Below are 21798 nucleotides of genomic sequence, written 5' to 3'. Positions count from 1 at the left end.
AACATGGATCAGGGCAGATTCCCTTCTCGCAGCCTCAGGCTCCTCCTGGTAGAGTTGCATCAGGATAAAAGAAAAATTGAAGTTCGGCGACTGTGGTAGAGTTAGGAGGAAAGAGGAGGTTCCATCTTGTCAGCCCTCCAGGGGGCTTTGAAGCCAATCAGGCGCCATGTTAATTATGGGAACAAGCAGCCATTTTCCCGCTCCTCATCCTTGCGGTACCTGTCTTTGATTGGGTCACCCTTCTGGGTGCTTTGTGGGAGGAAAGACATTTTTACGTGGTTGGGAATGTTTTGGTGGGGTTATTTCCCGCTCGGGGCCAGTGAGGGCGACCGGCGCGCAGGCGCGTGTTCTCTGCTAGAACGTGACCGGTCCTTAGGACCCAGCGCGTCCTCTTTGTTCCCCGCGAGCGCGGGCCCGGGCCCGACGGAGAGGGGGTGGGGGAGGGAGGGGGCGGGGCCGTCCCCGCGCGCGCCGCCGAGGGGCAGGGCCCCCTGGCCCCCGCCCCTTCCCACGCGCCGGCCCCTTCGCCCCCGCGCGCGCACACTCGCGAGCCCAGGCGACATGCAAATGAGGTACCCGAGAGGCGGGGGTCCGGGCGGGGAGAGGGGAGCGGAGGGAGGGGAGGCCCGGGGCCGCGCGCTCCCGGAGCGCGCCCCCACACCTGCTTCTGCGCCCGCGCCCGCCGCAGCGCGCGCGCCGACCTCGCGCCCCGCGGAGTCGGCCCGGGTGCGCGCGCGCAGACCCCCTTCCTGGCGGCCCTCGCCGTCTGCGGCCCGCGCGCCGCTCATTGGCCGCCGCCCCCGCAGGGCCCGCCCCGCGCGCTCGGGCCGGCGGGCGCGCGCCTGTACGGGGGTGACGGAGGGGCGAGGGGCGAGGGCACTGTCCCAGAAACCCGGGTTCTAGTCCAGGCCTTCCCACCGGAGCGAATCTTGTGATGGTGGAAACGTGGTGGCCCCTCTCTGGCCTACAGTCTGTGTGCCTGTTCCAAGGGCAGTGGCACCTGCAGCCCGGGCTATTAACTGCACGTCTGCTTTCCTCCCTCTCCCCTTCCTGACACCTTAGTCTGGTGGTCCCAGGCTCTGATGATGGAGGTGGTGCTTCTGTTGGTGGTGGTAGTTTATTGAGTGCTTACTATTACCACCCGACAACACTGCTATACCCATTTTACAGAGGTGGAAACTGGCCCAGAGAAACAAAGTCACTTGTTCATTATCGGCAGAGCTGGAGTCTAACACAGGTGTAAGGGACTCCATGATGTCCCCTTGTCTCCTTGGGTCCATGTCTTCTCACTCCCTGGACCGTTGGGGTCCTTGAGATCTGGTTCGAGTCTTGGTCCTGCTACTTACTGGCAGAGAGGCCTTGGGCAACTGACTTGGCTTTCCTGTGCCTCCGTTTCCCCAGTTGCAAAGTGGGGGTGATGTACCATTATTCAAAGTGTTGGTGTGAAGCTTAGCCACTCACCAGGATAACATGGGCTGTTGTCTCCTAGACACTTCTGTGCACTGAGCACTTCATGGGCATTATCCTCATGACGTCTGTATGAATAGGTGGAACTCTTCGTCCTATTTTGCAAAAAGCTTAACTGAGGCTCAGAGAAATGAGCGCTTTGCCCCAGACCACACAGAGAGTGAGCAACAGACCCCGGAATTGAACTCAGAACTCTGACTTGGGAGCCCAGATTTCACAGTTCTGGTACTTCTTCATCCATGACTCGGAGCCAAACATCACCTGGGACCAGTCCCTTTCTTCTTCTAGTCCTGAACTCCCACTTCTCCCACTTTGCCAATCAGAAGCGGCACAAAACATTTCTGGGCCTCCATGGCTCAGGTTTGATGGGCTCTTTGTATTGAGGATTGAAATACTGGCCCATACCCTTAGTTGGACTCTATCCTATCCTCCCGTGAAGATTTTTTCTTTGTTTTGGTTCAAGTTGACCCTGAACTTCTAAGAGAGGGTTTAGGGAGGCTCAGGGGACACCTGTGTGGCCCAGGGCAGTGTCTGTTTACCAACTGGTCCAGAGTTGCCTTGCTAGTTTACCTACCAGTGTGGCTATAACTGTCCAGGTGAATGTCTGCCATGCGAGGTGAAGAGACTCAGACCAAGGGATGGGCGAGGTGTTGGGGGACAAGGGATGCTCCAGACCCTCCCTGCACTGACGGCTGCCCCCTCTCTCCTCTTAGCCTGGCTCCAGTGCCCAGACCCAAGCCCCCCACTGCTCAATGGACACCCCCAGCCCAGACCCGTTGCCTTCGCCTTTGCCCGGGGAGGAAGAAAAACCTCTGGCCTTACCTTCTCCTGTTCCCCGGGGCCGCCGAGGCAGGCGTCCCGGGGGGGCCACCTCCTCGAATCGGACGCTCAAGGCCACCCTCCCTCGCAAACGGGGCCGACCCCCCAAGGCAGGGCAGGAGCCCCCGCTGGCACAGGGGGTGACAGCCCCTGTGGGCAGCGGCGGTGGCAGCGATCTCCTGTTGATCGATGATCAGGGTGTGCCCTATACAGTCTCTGAGGGGGCAGCGGCAGGTGTGCCTGAGGGCTCTGGCCCTAAGAAGGCCCCGCACTTCTGCCCGGTGTGCCTGCGGGCCTTCCCCTACCTCTCCGACCTGGAACGCCACAGCATCTCGCACTCAGAGCTGAAGCCGCATGAGTGCAAGGATTGCGGCAAGACCTTCAAGCGGTCCAGCCACCTGCGGCGGCACTGCAACATCCATGCCGGCCTTCGGCCCTTCCGCTGCCCACTCTGCCCTCGCCGCTTCCGCGAGGCGGGCGAGCTGGCCCACCACCACCGCGTCCACTCCGGGGAGCGCCCTTACCAGTGCCCTGTCTGCCGGCTGCGCTTCACGGAGGCCAACACGCTCAGGCGCCATGCCAAACGCAAGCACCCCGAGGCCATGGGGGTACCCCTGTGTTCCCCAGACCCAGGGCCTGAACCACCGTGGGATGACGAGGGCATTCCGGCTACGGCGGGGGCCGAGGAGGAGGTGGAGGAGCCGGAGGGGAAAGAGCTGGCTTGACCCACACCCTGGCCCGCCGCTCCCCGGGTCAGGTTTCGAGCTGGGATTTCAGTTGGTGCTGAGCCTGGGCAGGAAAGCTGGGACACCCTTATACCTGGTGGTCTTCCCGTCGTGGGAGGGGGTCGAGGGTGAGGACCTGAATTCCTGGGTCCTGCTGCCTTCTGCCACCCTCCCCTGGACTGACAGGCCCCTGGGGGCAGGGGCCTTGGAAATAAATCTCTGCCTACTGGCTTCTGTGTGTATTCGGTGTGACGGTACCAGGGCTCGTCCTTCCCTCAAATGTCCTCCCGTCCCAATGCCACCCTGATGGGAGTGCATGGAATTTGGGAGAACCCACGTCATGTGCCTTGTTATAACGCTTGGGCTGAAGGCTGGCTTGGAGGAAGCCTTTGCCCCTTCTCTCATCTCCAGCAGACCTCAAAGTACTCCCTGTAAATATCCACTCTAAGTAAAACATTGAACCTCTGTGCAAACGTGACTTTAGGTCCCCATCCCCCATTCCAGCCAGATTCTTGGAGATTCTGCACCCACTACTTTGCCCCATCTCATTTGTCCTGACACTGTAAGGAAATACCGAGTTCAGGGTTTTGAGCAGAACCGACAACTTTGGTAAGGCTTAGGTAGGTAAGAGCTTCGGCCACGGGGGGCGGGGCTAAGGAGACAGGGGCGGGGCTGGGACTGAGGGGTGAGGCTGTATGTGAGAATTGTAGGCGGGGCTTAGGGGAAGGTTCTGAGAACAAGGGTGGGGCTTGAATTGGTTTAGGGGTTAGCAGACAGAGGTGGGAGCGTTTTAGAAAGAATGAATAGAGTTTATCTGAGAGGAGAGGCCTCAAGGGAAGAGCAAGGTGAGCAAGGTGTTAGGAGAGGCGGGAGCTGAGAGGTGGTCATGCCTCTTATTCGGGCCAAGGGGAGCGAAGGGGGTACCTAAGAAGGGAGTAAGGAAGGGAGGCCCTGAGGCCGAGGGGCTCAGTAGGAAAGGGCGGGCTAGCGCAGGGGGCTGGTTCAGCCAAAGACCTCTAAGAGGCCCGATTTAGAAGAAAGAGCTGGGGCTGTGGGCGGGGCTGAGGAGGGAGAGGTGGAGTTCTTGGGAACTCAGAGGTCCGGAAAGAACAGGAGAAACATCGTGGGTGCCGGGGCGAGGAGGATGGATTTTTGAGACAATGGGCGGGGCTTAAGCAATTAAGCCAGAAAATAGGCGTGTTTCCGACCGGGGGCGGGGCTTAAGTGCGAAGTTTACGCGAGGGGCGTGTTTGAACCGGATGTTCGGAGCGTGTGGGCGGTGCCCTAGGAGGCCGGCGCTCAGGGCGCAGGCGCACGTTGCTCAGCTCGGCTACCGGAAGCGGCCTAGGCTTTCCCCGTCCGCGTCTCCGAGCCAGTGCGCAGGCGCAGTTCCCCTTCCCGGTCGCCGCCACCGCCCCCTCTTTCCGCTCCTCCACGCCGGCGCCTCGGAGACGGGCGCGACTTCCGCTTCCGGGCGGGCGGGCAGGCGGGCGGCGCGGGGCTGCCGGGGAGGGGGAGGGGGCGGCACTTCCGGTCGGGCCCTCGGGTCTCCCCGGAGCGGCGGCGCCTCCTCCGCCTCCTCGGCCTCCTCCCGGCGGAGACCCCTGCGCCGGTGAGTGACGGGGCGCGTGGCCCGGGGGCCCGGGGGCAACGGGGGCGGGGGGTCCCGCCCTGGCCCGCTCTGGTCCCCAGAACGTCCTCGTCAGTGCCTCTCCCGCCGGGCCCTCGCCAGGGGTCCCCAATCACTCTTCGCTCGTGAGACCTCTCCAGACATCTGCCCCATTAACGCCCCCATGCAGGACGGCTGCCAAAGCGCCCTCATTTGTGGCGATCCCTTAAACTGCTGCCAGGGCCCCCCATGAATGCTTTCTCAGAGGATCGCTGCTGCATAATCCCCCGTCATTGCTTTCTCCAGGACATCCCCCCAAATGCCACCAGCATTGCCCTCCCTCATGGAGGGCAACTGCCCGTGAACCCTCCATTAGTACTCCCTATAGGCTGCCACCAAAGAGTATTGCATTAGTGGCGTGCTGCAGGACTGCCCCTCTTATCTCTGTGCACACACAACAGCCCCCAGATCTCCTGACACCCCCCCGCCCGCCTCTTCCTGGTGTAAAAATACTTTCTATTCTGGTCTGCAGCCCAGAATGCCTTTTTGTCCTTCTGCACCCCCCTCTCCGCCGTAGTTCTTGAAAATACCCCTTTCCACCGCCCCTCGACCCCCCTCCCCAATAGAACAGCTCCCTCTAGAGTTCTGCTCTCACACCCACATCCTCTCCCCCTTCAGGTAGAAATCGCTGCCTGTTTAGCTCCAGGCTCCAATGAATACTTGTGCCCCGCCTCCCTCCCCTCCCCCACCTGGGGCAGCCCCTGTCTTCAGTCCTTCTCCCACGGAACAGTGCCCCACAGTGAGGCTCTCCCTCAGGCTGCACCTCTTTCCCTGGCCGGAAGGACTCTCCACCTGCCGCTTCTCACTCAGCTCCATTTCATCCTCCTGGACACCCCAGAGAGGAACCCCAGCCTCCCTATGGCCTGACCTCTTCTCTTCCCTAGGCATTCATTCATTCATTCATTCATTCATCCATTCAGTGTTCTAGGTACAGGACATACACAAGTTAAGGAGAGAGATACAGTCTTTCATTTTGTGGGCTTTACAGTCTAGTTGAGGAGACAGTTCAAAAACAAGTGAATAGGAGCAATGTTGTTTTCTGGGTTCTCCCAGAGCTGGATGGGCTACTTCAGAGGTGAAACCTGAATCAGCAGAGGTAACTTAGCCATGTAAAGATCTGGGTGGACTGTTTCAGGCAGAGAGAATGGCAAGTGCAAAGGCCCTGAGGTGGGCATGATCATGGTGAGTGGAAGAGCACCAGGGGAGGCCACTGAGGTTGGAGTAGAGAAATTGAAGAGAAGAACATGGAGAGAGAGAGAGAGTTTAATCTCATAGGGCTTTGGGGTAAGGGTGTTGCGATCAGTTATCTGGCCTTTGTCAGCTCTGCTAAGCCCAAATTGTTCTTCATTTGTTCATTCATTCATTTGTTCAACAAGTGTTTGATGAGGACCTGTTACACACTAGGGATGCAGTAGAGAACAAAGTAGACAAACCCCTGCCCTCGTGGGGTGCCTATGCTGGTTCATGGGACAGTTAAGAAATAAAATACCTGTGTGAAGAAAATACAGCAGGATCGGGGTAGAGTTACAGGGGAGAAGGCAAGAAGGCCTCCTTCAAAAGATCCCCGTTGTCATCTTGTTGCTCCAAAATGCCACACACCAAAAAGTTACAGCTGTGTGTGAACCCTGTTCCTCCTGGACAACTGTGGCCAAGAGGGTGATGCTCTTACCAGCTCCCCCAAGAGTGAAGTGGTTAGGAGGGTGAGTCCTGCATTCCTCCAGTGTTCACATCTCTGAACAGACCACTGCCTCTTTTCCTAGCCCCATTCATTCACTTATTTCACATATATTTTCAGAGACAGGCACTGTTCTAGGTCCTGGGAAAGAACAGTGAACAAAACAGATAAAAATCCTTGCCTGTGTGGAGCCCACTTTCTCAAGAGGGAGGCCGGCAGCAAGACAAGCAGGACATGCGCTTTATTAGGTGATGCTGACGGAGAAGGACAGAAATGAGCAGGCTGGGGAGAGCAGGAATGTTGGTCTGGATGACGGGGTACAGTGGTCAGGGAGAGCCTCACCGAGGAGACAGCATTTGAATAGAGCTGTGAAGGAGGTGAGGGGGGAGAGAGAGGTGTACTGATAACAATCAGAGCATTCCAGGCAGCAGCAACAGCCAATGCAAGGGCCCTGGGGCAGGAATGTTGGCACATTGGAGGAGCAGCCAGGTGGCTGTCTAGGCCGTGCAGGCCATCATAAAGACTTTGACTTTAAGTGAAATGGGTGTCCCTGCAGGTTTGAGCAGAGGAGGGACATGGTCTGGCCTTGGTCGTCTTGTCTGGTAAATGAGAATAATAGCAATGCTTATCTTATGAACCTGTTATGACGTTTGAGACAAGCCACATAAGGCACCTAGTAACGGTGCTTCGTGGTGTTCAGTACATGTTGGTGGCTCGTTCTGGGGCCAGGTGGCACGGAAGCGGGGTGAGGTGTATTTCTAGTTTAAGGCAGAGTGGGGGCCTTCCTTATTTTGGGGAGCAGATATTGAAGGACAGCATGCTGTCGTGGGTAACGCACTCTGGAGTCTTCAGTTCCTGGCTCTGCTACAGCCTGTTACTGGGGTGACCTCGGGAGATTAGTTGACCTCTCTAGACCTCAGTCTCTTCCTCTGTAAAACAGAGTTAATAATGGTAACCATCCTCTTGAGTTATCAGGAAGACTCACTGAGTCAACACACGTAAAGGGTTTAGGAGAGCACTTGGCCCGTAGGAAGCACTTCACTTTACATGTTACCCTATGTCACTGTTACTGTTGTTAACAGACTAGACTTTCATCACAGGTCAGCTCTGTTGCAACAGAAGGGCCCACAGGCCCTGGTAGGAGAGAGACCTCGAATCCAGTACTGCTTTCCCCTTTACTAGTTCCGTGACCTTGGGGAAATGATGCCCCCTCAGTTTCCCCACTGAAAAGCGGGACCAATACCAGTGCAGGACCACTGTGAGGCTGAGGCCTCGGGGTGATGCTACGGCTCAGACCGGTGAACAATAAACATGGCTGTCACGATTATGACTGCGGTTGCTGTGAAACTCCTGCCCCTGGGGAGGGGCTCCCCCCACCATGCCCCTCTCCACACGAAACCCTCCCAGGACACGTCTCTCCTAGAAAGACACTAATTTAGGGCTTGGAAAGACGAAATGCCTCCTGTTTCCCAGTGGAAGTACTGTGAGCCTGATCAGTCCTCCCCCCAGTACTCGTCCCTGGTCCTCAGGGCCGCGGCTCATCAGCACTTGCCCACTCGCCCTTGGGTCGGTCACTTCTTATAACGTCACTGCTCTTCGAATTCCCTCTTCTGGGGACTCCTTCCCCTGTGTCAACTCCTGCTCTGCTAAATGTCCCCCTCCCTCCCTCTGGGAGTTCTGGACAGCTCAGTCTCATCCCTTTGCTCATTCAATACATATTTATCAACAGAGGCTATCCGTTTACCTCTGAACCCCACTTTAGCTGCATCTCCACTAAGTTTTGGGATGTTGTGTTTTCATTTTTATTCATCTGGGGTTCCTTGAGATTTTTTTCATGGACCCACTGGCGATTTAAGAGAGTGTGTTTAATTCCCACATATCAGCAAATACTTAACCAGGCAACCATGCTGTCCTGGGTGCTGTGCTCGGTGCTGGGGGGCCACAGCGGCAAACAAGACAGGCCAAATCCCCATCCTCTTAGGTAAACACACGGTGAAGGAAATACATGCAGCAAGTCATGGCAGTGACAGTGGTGAAAAGTGCAGCAGGATGAGGGGTGAGTGAGGACAGGGTGGGCATGACATCTGAGCAGAGGCCTGAAGCAGGCACAGGATGGAGGCTGGAGATCTGGGGAACAGTCTCACCACATCACTGCTCCATCTGTTCCAGATGGTAACCCCCTCCCCTCCCACCCAGCCCCTGGCAAACCCCCCCATAACCTAGAGAACACCCCCAAATAAGGCTCCTACCCCCACAGTTCCACCCCACCTTTGTCCACCTTAGAGAACAACCTGGTAAAACAGCCCTGTGGGGGGAGGGCGTGGGCTGAGCTGCAGGCTTGCTCTGCGACCTTGGGCAAGTCACTTGACTTCTCTGTACTTTTGTTTTATTCGATGGGGATAACAGTAGTTCTTATGTCATAGTCTCATAGTTATGTGGGGATTGAGTGAACATGTGTAATGGGCTTGGAACACATTGGGCTTGTAGGAAATGCCCTGGCAACACTGGCTGTTATTAATATGTACTCCGGCGGAGGTGAGCCAGGGCAGTGGCTTCTTCCCTAAGACACTCGCCTCCCCACCCCCTCCATTCTACCATGTGCTTCTCTCTGCCCACCCGGCCCACTCTAGCCTGGTCTCCCGGATTTAGGGGTCACCCACAGGCTTCCACTACCACTCCAGCCATGCCTTTGTTCCTTCTGGAGATCAGATGAACTAGAGGGAGTGTGAAGGGCATGAGATGTTGAGTCTCATCCAAGGACACCCAGAGCTAGAGGCTAAAAATATCGGCCTCTTGGCGAGGGGAGTGGAGGAGACACTCACCTTTCACCTGTGGGGGGAGAGAGCCAGCTGGATGGATGGGGGCTGATGGGCCCTGGCCTTGGTGGTCATTGCTGACCCCTTCCGTGGGCTGGGCATAGAGCCAGGCCCCCAGAGGCCAGGGATTATGGCCAAGAAGCATGCCACACCTCGGGGGCCCTTCTCTCCGCTGGCTCTGCATCGGCTTGGTGGCGGTGTTTTCCCAGCCCCCTGGGTGGCTCAGGTTCAAAAATTAATTGTAGGAGCTGAGGTTCAGGTGGGAGTAGGGGGTGCAGACATGGACAGCTGCCATCTGGAATGCCCAGAGAATGGCTCCCATGGCAGGGAGGCAGGGAAAGCCCCCCCCGCCGGGTGAGGACGGAACTGCACTCCCCAGGCAGGGGCTGTCAGGCTCCTCCTAGGTGTGCAATGGTCTGAAGGTACAGAAGTTCTGGGGGCTGAAAGCCCTGCCAATAAGTACTTCCTCACATCCTAGGTGAGCTCCCTTGAGTCCCCCGCAGCCTAGGGGTTGCTGCCTCCTTTTAGAAATGGGGAAAGTGTGGATGGGGAAGGAGTTGGGACTTGAACCCAGATCTGCCCATGTGCAGGGCGCGCGTTATTTTCTGCTGTGTCAGGCTGCCTTCTCTCTCAGCGCCAGCCCTCCTGCCGTAACTTGTTTCTTCCAGGCAAACACATTTTGCTTCCCACCTTGTAGTAAAAGAACAAACCCCCCAACACTGATTTCATTTCCGTTGTCTTGGTTTGTCCTGACGTTGTATCGCTACTAGTGGTAGTGAGAGTGGTATCCACAGAATACCTTCCACTTTCCCAGGGTCTCCAAAGTGCTGGAAGCATCCCCCTGAGGGCCTTACATGGATGTGCTTGTTGGATCCTCAAGTCAGCCCTGTGAAGTAGGGATGTGCTTTGTCACCTCTTATTTGTAGATGAGGAAATTCAGGCACAGAGAGGTTCAGGCATTTGCCTGTGGTCACACAGCTACAGTGTGGGGCTCAGAGTCTGTCTGGCATTCTAGCTCCAGAGTCCACCCTCTTTTATTATCATTTTACAGAGGCAGAACCTGAGAGGATCGAGGACAGGGCTCATGTGTGTTTTGGAGAGGGTACAGCGCAGTGCTGATGCCCAAGAGTTTGCCAGGGGACTGTGACCAGAGGCCAGGGATGCTTGGAGAATGAGATTGGGGCTGGGGAGCTGAGAGTCTGCAGGCAGCACTGGGGAAGGGGTATGGGGGATGGTAGAGAGGATGTGTGAAGACCCTGGAAACAACGGGAAAAATGGAAGGGATGGGAGAGGAGCAAAGACCGCCCAGAAAGGAAGTGGCCAGCGGCGATGGAGAAGTCTGCCCTGTGTGGTGGAGGGATAGGGCAGGAGACGCGCAAGGCTGGAAGGTGGAGTGTGGCTCCGGCACTGCGACATGTCCTCCAGCGCGCAGCTCTGGAGCCCGGTCCTGTTTGCTCAGCCCCATCCTCTTCTCCGCAGGGTCTCCCGTCGCCCACCCCGCCCGAGATGGAGGCAAACGCAGCAGGCAGTGCCGCCGGGGGTGGTGGGGGCAGCGGCATAGGGGGCGAGGACGGGGTTCATTTCCAGAGCTACCCCTTCGACTTTCTGGAGTTCCTCAACCACCAGCGCTTTGAGCCCATGGAACTCTATGGGGAGCATGCCAAGGCGGTGGCAGCGCTGCCCTGCGCCCCCGGGCCGCCACCCCAGCCCCCGCCCCAGCCTCCTCCGCCCCAGTACGACTACCCGCCCCAGTCCACCTTCAAACCCAAGGCGGAGGCGCCGTCCTCGTCCTCGTCCTCGTCGTCCTCGTCGTCGTCGTCGTCGTCCTCTTCATCCTCTTCCTCCCAGGCCAAGAAGCCCGACCCGCCCCTGCCACCCGCCTTCGGGCCCCCCCCGCCCCCCCTGTTTGATGCTGCCTTCCCTGCCCCGCAGTGGGGCATCGTCGACCTCTCTGGACACCAGCACCTTTTTGGGAACCTGAAACGTGGAGGGCCCGCATCTGGGCCGGGGGTGACGCCGGGGCTGGCCTCTCCCACCGGGACCCCGGGGCCGCTTCCCGCCCCCTCCCAGACCCCGCCAGGACCTGCCGCGGGGGCGGCCTGCGACCCAAGCAAGGACGACAAGGGCTACTTCCGCAGGCTGAAGTACCTGATGGAGCGGCGCTTCCCCTGCGGCGTGTGCCAGAAGTCGTTCAAGCAGTCCTCGCACCTGGTGCAGCACATGCTGGTGCACTCCGGGGAGAGGCCTTACGAGTGCGGCGTCTGCGGCCGCACCTACAACCACGTCTCCAGCCTCATCCGCCACCGCCGCTGCCACAAGGACGTGCCGCCCGCCGCCGGAGGTCCGCCGCAGCCGGGGGCGCCGCTCCCGCCGCTGGGCCTGCCCGCGCCCGGGGCCGGCGCGCCCCCCACAGCCGCCCCCAACCCGGTGTCCTCCGGCCCTCCCGCCCCGCCCGCCGCTGCCGCCACCGGAGCTGCCACCGTGGCCGCCACGGTTGCGGAAGGGACCGGTGTCCCCGTCGGGGTGGGCGTGCCCCCTCCCGCGGCGGGGGGCGGCGAGGGCCCGTTTGCCTGCCCGCTCTGCTGGAAGGTCTTCAAGAAGCCCAGCCACCTCCACCAGCACCAGATCATCCACACCGGCGAGAAGCCCTTCTCCTGCTCCGTGTGCAGCAAGAGCTTCAACCGCAGGGAGAGCCTCAAGCGGCACGTGAAGACGCACTCCGCGGACCTGCTGCGCCTGCCGTGCGGCGTCTGCGGGAAAGCCTTCCGCGACGCCGCCTACCTGCTCAAGCACCAGGCGGCGCACGCGGGCGCGGGTGCAGCGGGGCCTCGGCCTGTGTACCCGTGCGACCTGTGCGGCAAGTCGTACTCTGCGCCCCAGAGCCTGCTCCGGCACAAGGCCGCACACGCCCCGCCCGCCGCCCCCGATGCGCCCAAGGACGCAGCGGCCTCGGTCCCGCAGCCCCCGCCCACCTTCCCTGCGGGCCCCTACCTCCTGCCCCCCGACCCTCCGGCCACAGACAGCGAGAAGGCCGCAGCGGCGGCGGCGGCGGTGGTCTACGGCGCCGTGCCGGTCCCGCTGCTGGGGGCCCACCCGCTGCTGCTGGGCGGGGCCGGGACCAGCGGCGCCGGGGGCTCCAGCGCCAGCGTCCCTGGAAAGACATTCTGCTGCGGCATCTGCGGACGGGGCTTCGGGCGGCGTGAGACTCTGAAGCGCCACGAGCGCATCCACACGGGCGAGAAGCCCCACCAGTGTCCCGTGTGCGGGAAGCGCTTCCGCGAGTCCTTCCACCTGAGCAAGCACCACGTGGTGCACACCCGCGAGCGGCCCTACAAGTGCGAGCTCTGTGGAAAAGTCTTTGGCTACCCTCAGAGCCTCACCCGCCACCGCCAGGTGCACCGGCTCCAGCTGCCCTGCGCCCTGGCCGGGGCTGCTGGCCTCCCGGCCACCCAGGGCGCACCAGGGGCCTGTGGGCCAGGCACCTCGGCCACCTCTGCGGGGGCCGCCGATGCACTGAGCTACGCCTGCTCGGACTGCGGCGAGCACTTCCCCGATCTCTTCCACGTGATGAGCCACAAGGAGGCTCACATGGCAGAGAAGCCCTACGGTTGTGATGCCTGCGGCAAGACCTTCGGCTTCATCGAGAATCTCATGTGGCACAAGCTGGTCCACCAGGCGGCCCCTGAGCGCCTGCTCCCGCCCACACCCGGCGGCCCCCAGCCCCAGGATGGCTCTGGCAGTGCCGACGCGGCCAGTGTGCTGGACAACGGGTTGGCGGGAGAGGTGGGGGCGGCCGTGGCAGCCCTGGCAGGGGTGTCCGGGGGTGATGACTCCAGTGGGACGGCGGTGGCTGGGGGCGGTGGGGGTGCCAGTTCAGGCCCTGAGCGCTTCAGCTGCGCCACCTGTGGCCAGAGCTTCAAGCATTTCCTGGGCCTGGTGACTCACAAGTATGTACACCTGGTACGGCGGACCCTAGGCTGTGGCCTCTGTGGCCAGAGCTTCGCCGGTGCCTACGACCTGCTCCTGCACCGCCGCAGCCACCGGCAGAAACGGGGCTTCCGCTGCCCGGTGTGCGGCAAGCGCTTCTGGGAGGCAGCCCTGCTGATGCGCCACCAGCGCTGCCACACGGAGCAGCGGCCCTACCGGTGCGGCGTGTGTGGCCGAGGCTTCCTGCGCTCCTGGTACCTGCGGCAGCATCGCGTAGTGCACACGGGCGAGCGCGCCTTCAAGTGTGGCGTGTGCGCCAAGCGCTTCGCGCAGTCGTCCAGCCTGGCGGAGCACCGGCGGCTGCACGCTGTGGCCCGGCCCCAGCGCTGCGGCGCGTGCGGTAAGACCTTCCGCTACCGCTCCAACCTGCTGGAGCACCAGCGGCTACACCTGGGGGAGCGCGCCTACCGCTGCGAGCACTGCGGGAAGGGCTTCTTCTACCTGAGCTCCGTGCTGCGCCACCAGCGCGCCCACGAGCCACCGCGGCCCGAGCTCCGCTGCCCGGCCTGCCTCAAGGCCTTCAAGGACCCCGGATACTTCCGTAAGCACCTGGCGGCCCACCAGGGCGGCCGGCCCTTCCGCTGCTCCTCCTGCGGCGAGGGCTTCGCCAACACCTATGGCCTCAAGAAACACCGCCTGGCCCACAAAGCCGAGGGCCTCGGGGGTCCTGGGGCAGGGGCCGGCACCTTGGCGGGAAAGGATGCCTGACCAGGAGGGGGTTCCCGTTCGTCACTCCAATCAGATGTCCCCTTGCGCACTCACCCCTCCCCGGTTGCTGATCAGACTCGTACCCCTCCTTGCTGTTGCCCCAGCCATCCTTCGGGACTTCAGACAGACTAGCCTCCTTTAAGGCCCATGCCCTACAAACTCAAGACTGGATCACTCCCATCCTGGACCTCTCTGGCCCTCCTCTCATCCTGCCAGCCACTGAACTTGATCCTCCGTCCAACCCCGTTTTGTAACCTTCATCAGCGCCCCCCCATCCCACAGCATTCTGTCCCCCAATAAGCTTTGGTGGAGAATGTGGGTCTGAACTGCCGCTCCCCATTCCTTTGGGATCTGGCTGGAAAGTGGAGTATGAGTGGAGTTGGGAGGGCACAAGGGGACTTGGGTGCTCCTTTGGATTGTGGGGGTGGGGGCGGGGTGGCAGACGCGGCTTGTACAGAGCGGAGAATAATAAATCTTACCAACAGGGCCGCTGGAGTCCTTTCTTGCATCCCAGGGAGAGGGGATTAAGCGGTGACAAAGTTGAGAACTTTTGTTTCCCAGGGATTTCGATTCTCCACCACCCTCTGCCTCATGCTCATGCTTTCTGCTTTGCCTCATTCAACTGGTAATCACTGAGGATTTACCATATCCAAACTGTAGTCTGCACCTGGAGCAAAGGGAGATGAACAAGACAGGTAAGTTTCTGTTCTCGGAAACTGACAGTATACCCGGACTTCTTCCCCTTCAAGATATTTTCGGCATTTGTTTGCTTGGCCAGCGTTTCCTGAAGCCCCCTGTCTGCTGGGTCCTTCACTGGACACTGGGGAAAGATGAATTGGACATGCAACTTGCCCTTGAGCACGGTGGAAGAGACCCCAGTAAGCCATTGCTTGTTCCAGCGTTGTACGGACACGTTTCTTCCAACCGCATCCATCGTGCCCATCCCTCCAGGATAATTTGGAGGAGCTTCAAAAGCCCTTCCACAGCCCTCATTTGCATCGGTGCAACAGCGAGCCACATGCCCTTCGACGTGCGTTTAGTTTTCCCATCTGTCTGAAGAGGAGGGCTGAGGTCCTGGGAGAAGAAAGCTTCCAAGGACACCTAGCAAATCCATGGTAGAACTGGGACTGGAGACCCAGGGTGCCTCAATACTGAAACTTGAAGACAAAGCTGGTTCAGGGGCACTGCCTGGGCAGGTCCAGTTTGACCCACACAAGGGCAGCAACCTAGTGTGGCCCACGTGTGCTAGTGCTGAAGACGCAGCCTGAGACACACCTGGCGCCAGTGCCCCAGGGGCACCAACATAAGAAGCACGTGGAATGATCACTGGGGGCAGAGAGCATGGAGGAGTCCTCTTACCAGGCCGGGGGGTTAGCCAAGCTTCCTGGAGGAGAAAGTGATGCCGGAACAGTAAAAGCCACAGAAACCTGCCAGGTAACGTGGGCAAAGAATTCTAGGTGGAGGGTTTAGTGTGTCTAACTAAACCCAGCTGTTCCAGAGAATCTCAAAGATGAGTATGGCTGGAGAGGTTGGGATATGGGACGCAGGATCCTGAAGGGCTTTGGATTCCAGATAGTGAAGCTTGGATGATGTTGTAGGCCAGAGGCTGGAAGCTGGCAGCTGCTGGACACAGGCCACGGACACCCTTTGTTTAGCCCATGCATTAAAAAAATATATATAATAAAATTGACTTAGTTGCCAACATTTGAAAATCAAAAGATTTTGCATAATGAACTAATGCAACTTGTGAAAAATTTGCAAGATCTAGCAACCCAGCCTGCAGCCTCCCAAAGCTGGGTAACCATTGCCCTCTTCAGACAGAGCACACACCCTCCAGTCTGCCACCTTGAAGCTTAGCACTGGCCAAGTGTCAGCTGTCGTGTATCACCTCACCGGCACTGGTGCTTTCCCCCTGCATCCAGCCACCTCCCTCGTTTATTTACACAGCCTCCCCGCTCCTATAGGCATTTCTGCTTGTGATCCTTTCTCAAAGCCACAAGGAGCAATGGGTCCATGAGATTGTAGTATGGAGACCGGAGACGGTGCTGCTGGGTAGTTATCTGAATGTGGGGCCACCATTGGCTTGCCCTACAATAGTGATGATGAAAAGCGTTCAGATTCCAAAGATACTTAACTGGCTTGACAGCGGGAAAGGGATGAGGATAGGGATTAGATGAGTGCACAAGGGATGAAGGCTTCAGGAACCCACCCAGGTCTCTAGCTTGGGGGGTGATGCCAATGATAAGAAACACAGGCGTTTCTTTGGAGGAAACAGAATGAGTTCTGTTGGTGTTCTGACCCATCTAAGGGATATCTCGTGGGAGATGTTGGGTGAACAGGAAGGTGTGCAAGTCTGGGGCTCTCCCTCCTTGATAGGCATACTGCCCACAGGAGTCCCTTCATTTTGCCAAACTTCCCTCAAACTTCACTGCCACAGCTGAAACACATGTCTGAATAGAGATCTAAAGATGAAACAGTTTTGGAGAGAGATATGCTGCAATTCACTGATGGTGGCAGGACCACAGTGTGGACCCTCTACCCCCGCCCCCCAAACACAAGACTGACATAGAGAAACCCTTCGAAAGTCCTTTAATAGGAGTAGAACTGGAGGCTCCTCACCTCCAGCTCCCAGGTCCTCCTCTCACCCCCACCACAGTGACTCAGTTCATCCCACACCCACTGTACACAGGCCAGCCCACCATGCTGCCATCTCCCAACCCTTCCTTGGGGTAGCCTTGGGTCAGGCGTCAAGCTGTTTGCTTCAAACGGGGCGTGGAGGAAATGAGAGAAACCTGAGGCTACTTTGTAGCCCTGGGGGCCATGGGCTCGGAACCTAAAGCCTTAAGAGGGGCATATTAGGTCGCTGCTTGCTGTCCGGAATATTTTTTGTTGCTTCAGAGTCGGTGGGTTAAGGAGGGACCACCATGGGAGCAGGGAGCAGCTCTTGGAGTCAAGATCTTTATGGTCAGGCTTACATCCTTGAGGCTTGAGTGCTCTTGGCTAGGACTTGGGGACCCTCTGGCTTCGAGGTGATGGGATCCCAGAGTATCTTTATGGAGGACCTGGTGGGCGTCTTCTGCCTGAGGGTGGGTAGGCATCCCAGGTTCAGTGCAATCCAGTGAGGTAGGCAAAAGATTCCATCCTGGCCCACCCTAGGCCCCAAGATAGTCCAGGGTTCTGTAGATGAAGGGCTAGCCCAGAGACACCAGGGCAGACCCTGGTTCTGGCCTTTCATTCAACCCTTGCTCCCCTTCTGTAGTGCCCAGGCTCTGTTGGGACAAGCTGTGTCTTGCACGAGGACAACCTAACGAGCAGGCGGATTGGGCAGTGAAATTCAGCCCATGTTCCTGACGTTTAGCTGGGCATCCACAGGGTGGTGTCTGTGCCTTTCTGAGTCTCATGGAGGTGCTACATGGGTTTGTGGGTGCCCCAAAACTGGTTCTCCCTGTGTCCTCATGCACTAGCTGCTCATGGCCTTCTCCGTTAGCTCATCACCTCTCCCCCAGTCTCCCTTCTCCTGCCTCCTTTTCCCGCCTACCCCCTCCCCTGTGATCTGCCTCCTACTTCCCGTGTTAATGCCCCCACGGCCCTGTTCTCCCAGCCTACTGGTCGACCTCCACCTTCACCTTCGCCACCTCCCCTTGCCCTTCTTCCGGACTGTTTCCTGGCGCACAGCCGCTCCCTGGCCCCTCGGCCTCTGAGGCCAGCTGGCTGCCAGAGTCTCCCGCCCCCGGCCCTGGCCCGTGGAAGTGGGTGCGCTGGTGCTTGCGGAAGTTAGAGGAGTTGTTGAAAGTGCGATCGCACAGGGCGCAGCGGAAGGGGCGCTCCCCGGTGTGGATGCGCGCGTGGCCACTCAGCACCGAGGACTGCGTGAAGCCCTTGCCGCAGATGCCGCAGTGGTAGGGCCGCTCGCCCGTGTGCACCCGCTCGTGGTCGCGCATGTCTGAGGAGCGGCGGAACGGCTTGGCGCAGAACCTGCAGGCGAAAGGCTTCCCCACCGCCGCGCCCGCCGCCGCCGCCGCCATCACCACCTCCGACCTCTCCTGGGGCACCCCGGGCCTCTGTTCTCGAGCCGCTGCCGCCTCCAGAGGCCTCTGAGAGGTCCCTGGCTCCACCCCGTGTCGATGCTGGTGCCGCAGCAGAGGCGCCAGGGCCTTGAAGGCCCGGGGGCAGAGGGGGCAGCGGTAGGGCCGCTCCCCCGTGTGCAGGCTGTAGTGGGCGCGGAGGCTGGCGGGGCCCGGACAGCTGTGGCCACACACATGACAGCGGCTGGGGTCCCCACCCTGCCCGCCGCCCTCCGACCCCGCCAGATGGCCATGTTCGTGGAACAGCAGCTCAGAGACCAGCCGGAAGGCAGCTGGGCACAAGGCACAGTGGAGGGAACCTGGCTCTGGGGGTTCTGGCACCAGCGTGGTGTCTGTCACCTTCACCACCTGGATCTCGATGAGGTCACTCGGGGGTGTGGCAGGGCGGCCATCATCTGGCACCAGGACCTGGGGGGTGGGGAGAAAAAACCAGGAGCCTGTGGACCTTTCCTCAGGGCCTGCCCAACACGCCCCCACTTAGTAAAACATCCGTCTCCTTTGTAGCCTACTGGGCCCTTCAATTTCCAGATCCTGCTCTCCATCCTCCAGGATTCTGCAGGATCCCTATCAAGACTTCCACTCCTGTCCCAAACACATCACAGATCCAGCCATTTCTCTCCTCTACCCCAGTTAAAAGCCAATTATTTCTTGGCTTGACAACTGAAAAGCCTCCTGAGCAGAACCCCTGTTTCTACGTCTGCTACCTCCCCAAAGCAGCCTGAATGACCTTTTGAAAATGGAAATTGGATCGTCATTTTCCCACTCAAAACCCTCCCATGGCTTCAACTGCACTTAAAATCCAAAACTGTCATCCTCCTATCCATCATGATCTGGCTCCTGCTTGTCTCTGACCCCAGTGTAAATACAGGCCGGCACACAGCTGACTTCTCATCTAAATTTAGCTCCCTTACCCCCCACTCTATCAGCTCACTCTTTATTTCCTTTATAGCGTGTAACACAATAAATATCCTTTATTGTCTCTCTCCTCTAGACTGTGAGCTCCAAGAGAATACAGCCCTTATCTGTTTTGTTCCCCTCTCTATCTGCTGAGCCTCAGTCAGAGCTCAGGAAATGTGTGTTGTTACTCTCCAGTCCTGAGCGGGGAAAGTTCCAAAGTCACCTGGAGCAGTCATTCCTGCCCCCAAAATCCTCCCTTAGGCATTTGACACACGTCACTCAGACCCTTGCAGAATCATTACCCCACTCCAAAGTGAGTGCCCCGACCATAACTACCCACCCTTGTCTTTCAGGGTCACCTTCCCAACCTTCCACCCAAGTCCACTAGCCCCAGAATTTCTGAGGCCCCGCCCCTCGGAAGGTCCCGCCCCCTAATTACACAAACTCAATCTCTGAGACCTCTCCCAGGACTCATCTCCCGCCCAGAAGTTCCACCCAACCCCCTCCTCAGGCCCGGCCCCGCCCTCCATTCTCATAGGCTCCTCCTCGGGCCACGCCCCTCGCCCACCCCGAGAAGCACCGCCCCCAGACCCGGAGCCCTAAATACCTCCCCCGCCCAGCCCTCATAGGCCCCGCCCCGGCCCCGCCCCCTGTCCTGAGACCTCCTCCCGCCTCGAGTCCCCGGCCGAGGCCCCTTCCCCGCCCGCACCAGGTCCGGCGTCTCCGGGGATCGCGGCTCCGGGGCCGCTGAGCTCGGACTCGGGGGCTCCGGGCGCGCGGCAGCCATCTTGTGCCCAGGCCCCGCCCCCCAGCCCGTGGTCGCTGTGGGAGGGGGCGGGGTTCGGGCCGGCGTCAGAGGCGCTGCGCAAGCGCACACTGGAGGGCAGGGGGCGTGGCTCTGAGGCCGAGCCCCGCCCCCCCGGGTGTGCCGCGTCCCTTCTAATCAATCACCTGTCAGCCCCCGAGGACCGAGCCGGTGTCCGTCGCCGGGGCGGCTGCCAGCCGAGCCGAATTCCGCTTCCTTACAGACAGTAGCAGGCTCTGGCAGCCAGCTGGCTCTCGCCAGGGCTTCACCCGTGTTACCTTTGTTCTGTGTTTTGTTGTCTTCCCGCCACGTTTTCGTCGGTGCAAAGTTTACAAACGTGAGGATTTTTACTGAAGAAACTTGGCAAACGGCGACACCGCGGCATCGGGAGTTTGCAAACATCGCAGGTCGGTGTGACGTCTGCAAACGCACATCTGGAGCACAGAACGCACAGACGGTGGTGTTTGGCTGTGCCGAGGACGGGGCTGGGGTTTGGATTCAGGCCGTGGCCTGGCTGTGCGACCGTGGAGAGGTGACCACACCGCTCTGGGCCGCGTACACCTAGTCTCCTGTGTAAAAACTGGAGAGGTGTTCTGAAAACCCGATGAGAAAAGAGCTTTGGGACACCTTGGAGCACCCTTAGGTTGTGTTCTTGGGACGGCAGGGTAGGTGATGCTTAAACATTACCGTCGTTCCTAAATGTGCTGTTTCTCCTCCTTCGGGGACGTGATAACCTTGCACTTTCCTCTGAAGTTAGATGTGGCCCGGCGGTTTTCCTTGGCCGTGGACTGTCAGGCACAGCGGTGTGTGTCAGCTTCAGCTCGCGGCGAGAGCCTGCGGGCCCGTCGCCAGGTTCCCCCTGCCCATCCGTGCTTGGGATCGGCTGGCTGCAGTGGTTTCCATCAGCCAGAGTTCCAAAGCATCCACAATGAAACAGAGCTGGTGCTCGGCCTCCTTGGAGATACAGCATTTATGTAGCATAAAAAGAAGTTTTATTTTGTTAAGACACTGAGCCATCCTGGTGGTTACTACTACAGGCATAAGCTATTCTATCTTCACTGATACTCATGCGGAGTCTTTTATTTACATTTTATTATAAACGATTTCTACATAAAAATACTCAGTAATATAAACAACTGCCCATACTCGGTAATAAACTTAAAATATACACCATTACAGATACAATCTAAGCTGTGTACCCTTCACCCATTCTCCCACCCTCCCCTGAGGTTAGATTTTGTGTTTACTGTTTATCATTCCTAGGTATGTCTTCCTTATCTTCCTACGTATACGAAGTATGATACTGTTCTGTGTGCTTTAATTTTTTTTTTTTCTAATGAGGATGCCTGGGTGGCTCAGTCGGTTAAGTGTCTGCCTTTAACTCAGGTCATGATCCCAGGGTATCGGGATCAAGCCCTGCGTTGTGCTCCCCGCTCAACAGGGAGTCTGATTCTCCCTCTCCCTCTGCCCTTCCCCCCCCTGCTCATGCACTCTCTCTCAAGTAAATACAGAAAATATTTTTTTTTCTTTTAAAGATTTTATTTATTTATTTGACAGAGAGAGACAGCCAGCGAGAGAGGGAACACAAGCAGGGGGAGTGGGAGAGGAAGAAGCAGGCTCCCAGCTGAGGAGCCTGATGTGGGGCTCCATCCCAGGACCCTGGGATCATGCCCTGAGCCGAAGGCAGACACTTAATGACTGAGCCACCCAGGTGCCCCACAAAATCTTTTAAAAAATAATGTTTTTTCTAATAAATTAGGAGTGCCTGGTTGGCTCAGTCAGAAGAGCATGTAACATCTGATCTCAGGCTTGTGAGTTCAAGTCCCACATTGGGTGTAGAGATTACTAAAAATTTACTTTAAAAATTTTCTAATAAATGATAAAATTTCAGTTCTACATTCTCTAACTTTTTTCTCCTCCCTTTTTCATATTTGTATATATCAATGCATGTAGTCTAGTTACTGCTGATGTCAATGCTGGTGTGATATCCCACTGATAATAATGTCACATTACATGTTTTCATTCTCTTATTGGTGGACATTGGGTTGGTTCCAATTTTTTATTATTAGAAACAATGCTGCCATGAGTGTTCTTGCTCATGTCTCCTTGAACCCCAAAGAGAGCTTTCTCTATATTATGTCACTG

At 58.3% G+C, this 21798-nt stretch overlaps 3 protein-coding genes across 4 annotated transcripts; 2 read left to right on the top strand and 1 right to left on the bottom strand.

The window, feature by feature from the left end:
* The first annotated feature begins 460 nt into the window (after positions 1-460).
* ZNF524 (zinc finger protein 524) lies at positions 461-3253 on the top strand. The gene is made up of 2 exons (XM_026488350.4): positions 461-572; positions 2181-3253. Exon 2 carries the CDS (start codon positions 2220-2222, stop codon positions 3009-3011), a length of 792 nt encoding a protein of 263 aa, XP_026344135.1. The 5' UTR covers positions 461-572; positions 2181-2219; the 3' UTR covers positions 3012-3253.
* Positions 3254-4070: 817 nt separating this feature from the next.
* ZNF865 (zinc finger protein 865) lies at positions 4071-15570 on the top strand. 2 transcript variants are annotated; one of them, XM_026488376.4, is made up of 2 exons: positions 4071-4623; positions 10651-15570. In XM_026488376.4, exon 2 carries the CDS (start codon positions 10678-10680, stop codon positions 13864-13866), a length of 3189 nt encoding a protein of 1062 aa, XP_026344161.1. In that variant the 5' UTR covers positions 4071-4623; positions 10651-10677; the 3' UTR covers positions 13867-15570. The 2 variants fall into 2 exon arrangements, with proteins under 2 accessions (XP_026344161.1, XP_026344162.2); XM_026488377.4 differs by lacking the exon at positions 4071-4623 and having other exon boundaries at positions 4641-15570.
* An 868-nt stretch (positions 15571-16438) lies between these two features.
* ZNF784 (zinc finger protein 784) lies at positions 16439-19681 on the bottom strand. Its single transcript, XM_026488378.4, has 2 exons — positions 19558-19681; positions 16439-18359 (listed from the first exon to the last, which is right to left on the bottom strand). Exons 1-2 carry the CDS (start codon positions 19633-19635, stop codon positions 17469-17471), a joined length of 969 nt encoding a protein of 322 aa, XP_026344163.1. The 5' UTR covers positions 19636-19681; the 3' UTR covers positions 16439-17468.
* Positions 19682-21798: the final 2117 nt, after the last annotated feature.

This window comes from Ursus arctos, unplaced genomic scaffold, assembly GCF_023065955.2.
Source record: "Ursus arctos isolate Adak ecotype North America unplaced genomic scaffold, UrsArc2.0 scaffold_19, whole genome shotgun sequence".
Lineage (NCBI taxonomy): Eukaryota > Metazoa > Chordata > Mammalia > Carnivora > Ursidae > Ursus > Ursus arctos.
Note: the sequence above shows the minus strand (reverse complement) of the source record. Positions and strands in the feature narration are given on the sequence as shown.

Coding starts and splice junctions, on each gene's coding strand:
- ZNF865 (XM_026488377.4), top strand. CDS start 10,501: ATGGAGAAGTCTGCCCTGTGTGGTGGAGGGATAGGGCAGGAGACGCGC.
- ZNF524 (XM_026488350.4), top strand. CDS start 2,220: ATGGACACCCCCAGCCCAGACCCGTTGCCTTCGCCTTTGCCCGGGGAG.
- ZNF784 (XM_026488378.4), bottom strand. CDS start 19,635: ATGGCTGCCGCGCGCCCGGAGCCCCCGAGTCCGAGCTCAGCGGCCCCG. Junction 18,360..19,557: donor CCCCGGAGACGCCGGACCTG/GTGCGGGCGGGG, acceptor CCCACCCCCCAG/GTCCTGGTGCCAGATGATGG.